Source organism: Myzus persicae, unplaced genomic scaffold, assembly GCF_001856785.1.
Source record: "Myzus persicae strain clone G006 unplaced genomic scaffold, MPER_G0061.0, whole genome shotgun sequence".
NCBI classification, from domain to species: domain Eukaryota; kingdom Metazoa; phylum Arthropoda; class Insecta; order Hemiptera; family Aphididae; genus Myzus; species Myzus persicae.
This window is the reverse complement of record NW_019104309.1, coordinates 55,568-67,650: the sequence shown is the minus strand read 5'-3', so window position 1 is coordinate 67,650 and position 12,083 is coordinate 55,568. Positions and strand designations below refer to the sequence as shown.

The 12,083-nt window shown below is 40.6% G+C and overlaps 1 protein-coding gene across 1 annotated transcript; it reads left to right on the top strand.

Moving 5' to 3' along the window:
• The first annotated feature begins 1,457 nt into the window (after nucleotides 1-1,457).
• On the top strand, nucleotides 1,458-8,753 carry LOC111041072 (muscle segmentation homeobox-like). Its single transcript, XM_022325223.1, has 3 exons — nucleotides 1,458-2,824; nucleotides 6,494-6,681; nucleotides 7,495-8,753. Exons 1-3 carry the CDS (start codon nucleotides 1,894-1,896, stop codon nucleotides 7,948-7,950), a joined length of 1,575 nt encoding a protein of 524 aa, XP_022180915.1. The 5' UTR covers nucleotides 1,458-1,893; the 3' UTR covers nucleotides 7,951-8,753.
• The last annotated feature ends 3,330 nt before the right edge of the window (nucleotides 8,754-12,083 follow it).

Below are 12,083 nucleotides of genomic sequence, written 5' to 3'. Positions count from 1 at the left end.
TAAATAAATTATTGTAATCGAGCGTGTAGCTCCATTATAGATATAACAATTTATATAATAATAATAATATAGGCAATCGAGGTCATGTCATAAATAGATATATTATAGGTACATCATCAACGTGTTTTAGTATAAATATTTAAACAGACGTTTAATTTATTTTTAATCGTATTGGAACAGTCAATAACAAACTTAAATATATAAGTATATACCTACAGGCACCTATTATACTATTACTTATGTAGGTAATTATTGAAGTAAAAAGCTAATTTTCGAAAACCCAAATAGGTATATAAGTATAATACCATTTGTAGTGGAACGTTGCTCGCATTCTATTACAATCTGCAGACTACGACGATAATGTACGGTGCAGTGTTGTACACAAATCTTCTATACCGCCTATACCTATATACTTCAAGACCTTGGTGTGTGTTTAAAGTTATAGCCACGCGTTTTGGTATATCTGTGTATGATATAAGTACCAGCTACTTGGGTAGATACGTGGCGTGTGCAGGATCTTTTTGCAGAATAATTTTAGTTGCGATATCCATCCCCTTACTAACTCTTCATAGACTTTATTTTAGTTAAAAAATAAATGCTCAATACTTATTAGAAAAAGTAGACATTTCTCATTAGGTACTTACGAAATAAAAAACTGAAGGGGAACGAACATATTTTCTATGAATTTTAATGTGTTATTATAAAATTGTTTGTCATCGTTTTCCATCGTTTATGTACAACGTTATTATGTGTGATAAATAATTGAATTAAAATAAACATCCATTACAGTTTTACACCCGTGTATAGGTTACACTGAACGAAGATGTTGGTACACTCGAAATCTAAGTGTAGGTACTGCAGTACAGTACAGAGCGGTTACATATAATTATTTTAATAGTAAATAAATAAAGAATTTTAAATTTTCAAGTAGGTAGTTACTCTATCAGTCTGTATACATTTATAGTTAGGTACAATTATAGTGAATAGGTATTATATGATTTATGTAGAAAAGGGACTTTAATTCGTATTTATATACATTATACCTATGCCTACAGCTCAGAGGTGATCGGAATACTCGCAAGTACCCAAAGGTAGCTTCTATACACTGTGGGTGATAAAAAAGTCAAATACGCCACTGCAACCAGCTATGGTTAACGATCCGTCGAGGGGTGGTGGGTGAGCGGACGACAATAACGATAGATAATTTAATACCAGCGGTGGCGTGCGATGACAACGACGACGGACACGACGCGACGTCGTCGTATTGACGAAACGACGTGCCCCCTCGCCGCCGCCCCGACCGAACCACCCACAGCCGCCGCCGCCACTCAGCGACAGCAGCACCGTCGTCGGCGTCACGGGGGCCGGCATGGGCGTGGCCCGCGCGGTCGGCGGCCACTACCGGGCGCGCTCTGGTCGCGGCCGCCGCCGTCGCGAGGTCGCAGCCAGCCGCGGCGCTAACCGCTTGCCCGATCAGTCGACCGACGACACCGCTACTGTCCGTGTTCCGCCGCGTGTACGTGATGATAATATAATATTGTTACTGTTGCAATAAAATAATATAATATTATCTGTTCGCCGTTTCGCCGATCGAAGTGTACCCATCACCGTAATACTATAACGCATTCGCCGGTGTCGCAATCGATCGCGTGTGCGCTTTTACGCTTATAATATTGTAATAAACGAACATTTTTTTTTCTCGAGCTTCCTCTGATTTAATATTTTTTAATATTTTAATACATCAACTCTGTTCGTCGTTTATCGCCGTGCACTAAATATCAAAATCGAGATTAATCGTTTTATGAATTCGCGCGCATCTTCCGCTGCGGTCTGCCGGTGGTAGGTAAGCCGCGCGCGTTGAATGCGCTTTACAAACGGTTCGTGCGGACACACATGCTAGAACAGACCGGAGCAGCAAATATGACAGTCTTAGCGCTCAACCATCTGTTGCCGCCGCCGCCGACGCCGTCCGCCAACAACGGCGGTCCGCAACCACAACAGCAACAGCAGCAGCAACAACAGCAACGAGCGGCCGCCGGAGCTGACGGCAACGGCGCCGACGACGTGCAGCAAAACGGCAAGACGTCGCGTATGATGACGGGCGCGGCCGCGGCCACCAACATGTCGACGGCGTTGATGATGGGTGGCGGGCCGCCGACGGGCCACCACCACCACCATCACCACCACAGCCACAACCACCATATCAATCAATTGCACAACAACAACAACAACAACAACGACGACACGGCCAGCAGCCCGCGGTCATCCGTCGTCGCGGCCGCCCGGCCGTCCGGTCACATCAAGTTCAGCGTGGCCGCCCTGTTGGCCGACACCAGGCCCGTCCGGTCACCGACGCCTGGTTCCGTGTACGACGACGACATGGACACGCCGGACGACGACGAGGACGACCGCAACAGCGTGGACGTGGAGACGACCGACGGCGGCGTCGCGGTCGGCCGGCGGTGTTCGTCCAGCACGCCGGACCGCGGCCGCTCGCCGATGCCGCTTCACACTTCGTCACCGCCGCTGTCGCATCACCAGCACCACGGCGGCCACCCGTTCCAGCAGCCCGGCGGGTCCATGGCAGCTCGCGCGGCGTTCATGATGTCCGGCGGCGGTGCGTCCGTCCCCGGCGGCGGTGGACACCATCACCATCCCGTCGCGCCCGTCCGGCCGACACCGTTCACGGCGTTCGCCGCGGCCGCCGCGGCCGCCTACTCGGCCGCCGGCATGCAGCACCCCGCCGCCCCCGGAGCATGGCACCCGCATTACGCCGGTGCGTTCCCCGGCTTCGGTTCCACCGGTCTCAATTCCGGATCACCCGGTAAGTTTTCAAGTCGATATTATGATTTAATGCAATAGTTTTTTTTATTGTATTTTCATCGCGATTACGTATGAACCTTTATGAATTATTGACCGTACGGCGGCGGCGGCAGCGGCGTATTGTTAACGCGTGTGTCAAAAATCTTTTTACTCTTCGCTCGACCGTACTCTATTTTTAGAATGTCCATAATATATTGTTGGCATAATAGGCAGGTAATTGTCGAAATTTATTTTTATCCTCGTATGCACATGATGCATGATGCCCGTGCGGAGAGCGCCTCTATTTTTATACCGTTTGCGTACACAATAAAAGCAATATCGCCTAATTAGCCGAATAATTATTGTAATATTGTTGACGCGCGCGCGAGATAATAATAATAATAATAATAATATAATATAGAATATAGATAATTATTCGATATCCACAGTTCATTATTCTACACAAATTATGGTTTTGGGGACCTCGTCCAACGGTCGGTTTTCGGCGCGCAAACAATAATAAAATATCTATTTGTGGCTGTACTTATACAACGAATTGTGTACCCACTTTGTATTGGGTAAAATGTTTGTTTTGTTTTTAAAGTTTGTATTTAATACAACGTATTGTTTAAGATTCTAAAATTTATCTCGATAATTATCATACTGATTCATAAACGTTTGAACACATTTGCCTCATTGTCACCTCTCATAAACCATATTTGACCAAGATTAACCTATAATATGTAACAATTATATGAATATTCTAAAATTTGAATTACTTATAAGTTCTGTGTCTCTGTATATAACTTGTTAAATTTGTTATTAAGTTAATTTACCGTTGTTTTATACATTTTATTGTATTATATTATTCTATATTATTATTCTCATAACTAATATGTTAAAATTGACCATTAGGAGTTTCTAATCAAATAATAAAAATATCCAGATAATATTCACACATTTTAAACTACCTATATAGTATACATGAAGGTCCGCAGAATAACGTATCGATTTGTGCCAATATTCCGAATTTCTTTATTGTTTGAATTACTAATAACCTTTACATAAAATTATTCTTACAATATTTTAATTAACATAACTAATATTAATAATTAATGTAAATATGCATTTTTAGGTTTTCGTTATGTTTCTCGCTTAATTTATTATCACACACACAATATTGTAAACAGGTGTCAGAAATATTAAATTATTTAAAATTATGTAGTAGCTCAAACGACCATGGCTAAATTATTACTCAGGTACTATAGGATTATTTTAAAATTATTTAGCCGTTAACTCAACCATAATATACTAAAAATTGTATATTTTATTATGGGATATGACCTGTGTAAAACATGGTTAGGGAATACAATTTGAAGCGTACCAATACCTCCTGTATCTTAATTGTGGCGTTATAGGATATTAATATAGTCGGAATTTGTCTTTTCCCCTTCCGATATACGTTGTTTACACTAAGATTTTCGTCTTGCTTGGGTCGTTCTGACATTTCAAGTCAATATTTGCAGTTAACTTAATATTATTATTTTTATTTATCTAATCTATCTATTTATAGTTGTTTGTATATTATACATTATTATTATTCTTCAGGTTTAATATACTTTAATATGCATTTTTGATGACAAGCAAAGGTGAATCATATTATGTATGTGTATAGTATTGTGACCAGAACAAACAATTATTAATATCATTTTCGAAACATTGGTAGATATTTCACAAATATTTTCGACGGACATAACATATACACTTCATATATAAGTCGAATTGCGGACATTTGTGTGATGTGTACCCATATATTGTATTGTTTGTTTGATTCGTTTAAGTCGAATGTTATAAATCATATAAAACGATATAATACATACTATGTTATGGTTTTTTTCCTCGACCGGAATATAAAAACTGGAACAAATTCATTAACACGATACAAATATTTTATTGCTCTACCAGATACAATATTTATATCAAATGATTTTATTCAATTTAAATGCAACAGAGTCAAAAGATAAAATAAGTCTAACTAGTCGAGTGAATTTAACTACGTTATAGCCTTGTATAGATACCTAAATAATCAAAACCGTTTACGAATTCCCTATATACGCGTTCATGCCGACATAATCGCCGCTGGCCGCTGCTGTGGTAAAGCGTCCATAAATCGACGAAATAATATTACAATATAATAGGCACCCTACTCATTACGTACACACGTTATGTAGTTGATGTCCTGCTCGGCAAACTGCAAAATGAAATCAATGCAAATGATATAAACAATAACAACAATAATGCACATGCAAACGTGTAACAGTTTACGACGTGTATGAAAATCCAACATTATGAAAATAATTAGCGCGATGAATTTTGAAATCGCACGATTGTGGAGGACGGGGGTAAAAAAAAAGTTAAGGAACTGAACACGAGCGCTCCAATGATCGTTTCGTCGTTTAAACGTTTTTACGATGAGCAAAGGCGGCGGGCACTTATTTTTCACAAAGTTTATCGCGCAGACTATAATGCGTAGTGTAATATAATAATATTATTGTATTAATGCTATTGTTGCACACGACAATAGACGCACAATATACAGTAGGCAGGCATGGGCAGCAGTAGCCCCGTGAGCAGTATTTTAAGCGTACCTATATGGTGTAATCGTATGATTACAATAATAACGATAATAATTGCCACGGTTTTATACAAATCAGCTATTGTTTGGCGCAGAGCGTTTTCTTTTTTCCGATCTCAGTCTAGCCGGCTGTGCAGCGCGCAAGCAGCAGTAACCTATAACGCCGCCGCCGTCTGCGGTATTTCGCCGCCGTATCTTTCTCTAATTGGGCGATTTTTTTCCACTCATTCCGTTCACCATAATAGCTGCGGTTTATATTATTACACAGTTCCTCGGGCCGCCGTTTTATTATTATTTTTAGCGGCGTCTAATTGCTCTCTCGGGCGACCGAGACAAATGCACGTTAAAACGAACGTAAAATGTGTTAATCGGCGCGACCCGGCGCACACACACACACACACACACACACACACACAGACATCATATAACGATGACAAACGCGCGCACATGCGGACAAACGCGAGCTCGAGGGTCGTGCCAAGAAAGAGGAAACGAGAGGAAAAAAATAAATGACTTGCCTAAACGCGAACAATATATATTACTGTACAGTCGATAACACCGCCGCCGCCGTGGCGTACAAGTCTGTAGGTTTGACATTTTTTGGCCTCGGTTTTCACGCGCGTTTAAATTATTTGCCACAAATTTTTAAAACACACACGCGCTGTCGCCGTTTATCGTCGTTAATCGCCGCGTTCTATACACATCCGCGTATTTATAGACGGACGACACACGCACACAGACGCGCACGTTCGCGGCTCGTGTCCCAAGTTTTTTACAAGTATGTGTGTGTGTGTGTGTGTGTGTGTGTGTGTGTGTGTGTGTGTGTGTGCGTGTGTGCGCGCGCGCGCGCGAAACGATTATAATAAATTACATCGATTCCACCGTAATAATATTACCGCGAAATTATTAATCATTATCGTCATCATTAGTACTGGTATTGTTGTCATTCGCACCTATACCTATAATATGATAATATTATAAATTATTATCGTTAAGAGCTATATTTACTGTGCGGTGTTTGTCGGGTGTACTCATCAGTTCCGTTTTCTCTTCCAGATTCCAACAACGGCGAACCGCCCAAACTCAAGTGCAACCTGCGGAAGCACAAGCCGAACAGGAAGCCCCGGACGCCGTTCACCACTCAACAGTTGTTGAACCTGGAGAAAAAGTTCCGGGAAAAACAGTACCTGAGCATCGCCGAACGGGCCGAGTTTTCCAATTCGCTACACCTGACCGAAACACAGGTAACGCAATCGTTTTGAACTTGATTGGCTATGAAGTATAAATATGTGAAATTTTCTCGACGTTTGAGGATGGGTTTCGGATTTCCTTAAATTATGTGCGCCCTATATAATCATAATAATATGTAAGGCTGTATAATTTAATTAGTTCGTCCAGCGGCCATTAACAGGTGTTTTTAAAACAATTGCTCTAACGACGTGGGATGGTCCTATAGACACTTGCGAGTTCTATTAATAGCTATTTATACTAAGGTCTAATAAATACCAGAAATTTGCTAATAATGTGCCTCGTAATAGGCAACATCTAAAATATATGACTTGCAAGTTGCAATACGGGCTATAATAACCAACATTCGTTAGGAATTCAAATAATTAGATAATCATAATTATTAATTAGTCACTTTATGTTGTTCACCTTTCTGAACAATAAAATGTCTGCAGGAATAGTTAAATTAATTATTATTTTCACGATATTCGTCTATGGAATATTACGAAACGTTAGAGCTATATTATATTCACTTATTTATATAAACCATTTGCAATTGGTTGGTTTTATTAGATTTTAAAATGAAACGTTTATTTAATTGTATATAGGGGCCGGCGAAGTATAGTCCCCACGGGTCTGATGTTTTTTGGAGGGTGGTAAAATGGGTATATTATTTAACAATAGCAAGTATTCGGCGTCACTGAATATAATATTATAACAATACGATGAACCACCCGTTTATATAATAATAATATTATGTACCCTTAATAAAAGTTTCGCGTCGTCGTTATTACTTTTCTAATCTCTGCGACTTGTGTGCGAATTAACAGGTGAAAATATGGTTCCAAAACCGGAGAGCCAAAGCCAAGCGGCTGCAAGAGGCCGAGATCGAGAAGCTGAAGATGGCCGCGGTGGCCGCGGCCAGGCCGCACCACCCGCTGTACGGCAACCCGCACCTGCCGCACTACTTCCAACACCCGTCCGAGCTGTTCGGCCACCCGCACCAACTGCAGTCGCTCCTGTCGCACCGGCCCACCATGGCGCACCTAATCGCCCAAGGCCTGCAACAGCAACAGCAGCAGCAACAGCAACAACAGCAGCAGCAGCAGCAGCAACAGCAACAGGGCCCGCCGCCGACGCACCAGCCGGCCGGCGGACAGGTACAGCAGACTCACACGCCGCCCGCGCGCTCGTCGATGTCGCCCGTCGGTCGGCGGTCCGTCACCCCCGCGTCGCCCACCCCGTCGATGGGCGGCGGGGGCCCGGGGTCCACCACGAGCGTCTAGTGCGGTCCCCGCGCACTGCAAAACGGTATTTAAAGACTATGCGCGCCGCGTATCTATCTCGTTCTATTTTATTATTATACATAATATTATTGTAATATGTTATTATATTGTATAAATCATTCTCTTATACAATTATTATTAATTATTATCATTATTATTATAATTACTACTATCATTGTACATGGAAACTAGTCACCCGCAAACAAAAAAAAAAAAAAACCAAAAACGAACCGTCGTCGCCGCGAACGGATAATAATTATAACCCGAGAGAGAGAATAATATAATAATTATTTGTTCGCCAACATATTATATATGCTGCCACCTGCATCATATTGCAATCATTGAATGTCGAGAATTTTTTTATCATGATATTTATTAAAAAATTGTCGTCTTAACGAGCTCCTCTCTGTTTTGTACGCATATATAACGCCGTCATAACTCGCCGCTACGGGTACACGCATATATGCCCCCCGCCGCCCCGAGGGATGGTTTTATTTTTTTATTTTATTTTTCGACCACACATTCTGTTTAAACGTAGGTACCTATATTTAACACTATCATCATCATACAATTATTATTGTTTACGTGTTGTTTATTGTGATAAGACTTTTTTCGGACTCGTCGGATATTGCAATGTATACCTAATAACTTATGTTATTTTGTTCGACGGGAACCGCGCGCATCATTATCTATACACGCATAATATTCATTTTGTTTGTTTGTTGTACAATTATCTTATATTTCTCGCCCGAAGCGAAAATATACACTTATACATATAATACCTACATATATATATATATATATATATGTGTGTGTGTGTGTAATAAATGGTATTGAAACTCGCTCGTATATTTATATTCATATATTATGTAAATAAAGCCGTTTGTAAACTCCATATATATGTACATTCTATGTGTATATGGATAATATGACAGTAGACTAATTTTTAAGATAGGGTAAAACTGTGTACAAGTGCCAATCCTACTATATATACCCTATACGATTGTTTTTTTTTTTTTTATGTACATATATAATATATAAACTCGATTATTATTATAAATAGCAATAATATTGAGATAAAAAAAAAAATTAATAAAACTCGTTGTTGACACAAGTATACATATATTATTATATAACATTACGTTCGTCCTTATTCGTATACTTTATATGCACAACAGTACATTTTGTATATTTTACCCGTACACCTATATATGCCTTACCTTAATTCCTAAATTTCCTAAATTTCTACTATGTAAAGGAAACACCTTGCTTGCAGATTAATGTGCTGAAAACCGATGTCGATCGATATTTTAAAAATACTTTATAATCATTTTATATAGGTCATCAATATCCGGCATCGTCTTGTAACTGAAGTCTGTGTAAAGGTACCTCTGATACGCAACAGTCGATCGACTTTGAGATGAAAGATCATGCTGCAGCGTGTGGTGCAGTTTTATATAGGTAATACCTGCAGATAATCACCGTCGTCTACCTACATCGTATATTATATAACGATAGACAGTTTTATGCTCAATATTTGATACATTAATGGTCTATGATGTATATACCAGATAATGTTTGAGCGTTTTGGAGTTTGGCAACAGTTGTACACGCTCGTTACCGTTAATTGCCTAGGTAGTTATATTGGTGTGGAAAACGTAGACTAGGTCATCGAAACAGTGACTCAGTCATTTGGATGGGTGAGCTGTACATGATGCGTAGTTTTCAACAATTTATACTGCAATTGGCGATTAGACACGCATCAGTGCGGCCCGAATATCGTTTAATTATTATTATTTTAATAATTGTATATGTACCTAGGTACATGTATATATGGTATACATGGTATATGAAGTCTTATTCATCGTATAGGTATGTTTACTGTGCAAAACAGCCGATCCGTCGGAGGATATGATATGATGATTGAGTTTCAAAAGCCAGCTGCAGTTTGAGCGAATGAAGATTGTAGGTACATATAAATGATAATATTCCTATACAGCGTTTTTATAATATCGCTCGTCGTCTGCAGTCGTTCGTCACTGTGCACATACATCAAGATGTATGGTGCACCTAAAAACCGATTAGTAGCTATAATAGGTTTGCCTATACATTGTAGATAGGTACACCCAATATTAATTTAAATTAAAATAGTCCCATATAGGTATACTGAAAATGAGTAATTAGGTGATAATTAATAATAACGAAATCATTCCATCTGGACGATAACATACCTGCAAATAATCCCATCATAACCACGGTATACATCTAACGCGATTTTACACATTTTTTTCGAAACTTCGGTAAATGGACGTTTTATAAGAGTGAAAGTGCACAAAAACAGCATTCGCACAAATTATTATAGTTTTGGAGTAACTACAGTCATTTGAACTAGGTCGCGTTAGGGTCGTATACCCTAACTATCCTATATTGATCGGTCATCTATTAGACTTATTGTTTTCAATCGCTTCTGCTGAACGCCGTGATGTGTAAGTGTGACAAGACCATAAAAAGCATGTCGCAGTGATGACGATTATCAAAGAATATTTAATGACGGTCGTATAATCAGTAATTGTTAAATGATGGAAGTTAATATAATTCAATTAAAAATTAATCTAAATATAGAACGAGAACATGTTTGGACTTACATAATTTGACGATCACAGCCGGAAATAGTACGAAATATAGACGTTTATTGGATGAGCTATACTTATTAAACTCTATGTATACTTAGGTTATAGGTCACCCGTCATTATACGATATGTTAATTATGTATAGCTCATCAAACTTTTCCCCCTCCTCTGTGTGGGCTATTTCCACCCAAAAGGGGTTCTCGAGTACCAAACTACTACTATTCTAGTACTTAAACTGCAGGCAAGGCTAAAAAAAATAAAACGCGCTCGAAATCATTTTTGAATCATCTTCCTAGTTCCTATATTTACGGTTAGGTCAGGTCAAAACAACCAATTTCGAACGATTATGACTGTAACATCGAAAGCAAATTGGTTGCGATTAACCCAACAGAATTCTTTTGGTCACCGTCGTTTTTTAAAACGTCTATTGTTTACTTAAAATGTGCCATTATTTGCTGGGCAGATTAGTGCAATGCTTGTTGTTCCGGCAAATCAGGATGAGAGGATCCAGTGGAATGCAAAAATGATCCTTAATTACACATTATTATAGACTCGTAAAAACCTATCGTAACCTGCGGAGATGAACAAAAACAGACGTCTCGCCTGTCCGGACGACACCAGTTACCGCGTTAGGGGTTACGGGTCGACGTCCGGCGGCGGCGGCGTTCGAGGGCCGACGAGCAATTTCGCACGACGTGGTCGTCGGCGGCGGCGTCCTCGGCTGGCGTCGCCGGTCGAGCGCCTGGTGCCGGCGGGCGGGGGGACGTCCGCGCGCCACGTTCAATATGGCCGCGGTCGCGGGGGACCAATTACGGCGGGCCGCCCATTCTTCCGCGGCGCGATCGGCCGCGCGTCAATATACCCCTCCGCCCGCCCGTCCGACCGCGTGCCGTTCACCCGAGGCGCCCCCCCACGCCCGCGAACGGCGCCGCCGACGTATCGCGCCATTTGGTCGCGAAGAGCCGGACCGCGCGCGTGCGCCCGTCTAATCGTTGGTAACAGATAATGACAGATATTATTGCGTCGGTTTGATTCGCAATAATTATTGTATTATTACCTCAACTACACTTTTTCGATTTCGCGAAGGTCTGTGCAGATTGAAACGAATCAAAAATTCGTCGCCGTGTGATTAAGTCATAACTTCGATTATGATGATCTTACATCATCATCACCCGTGAAATCGCAGACGACTAGAAATGATATTTGAGTCCTGGAAAATGATGAGGTGTTATTATAATAGTAAAAATGATGCGGAGATACGACCTTTGCTAATCGGGGAATCAGGCGCCGACGAAGTACGTCTTTTCAGATCCAGTAAATTTATCGTTTTGCAGGATTTGCGACCATAATTATTGCGAATTGTTACAAGCTGACGAATTTATTTCTAAATTATAATATATTGTTACGTATTAATTTATACCTACTACAGCATTCTAGTACCAAGCATTCGTCCGGGGACGAGTGAATATGTGACAGACAGGTAATAATAAATAACTATGCCTA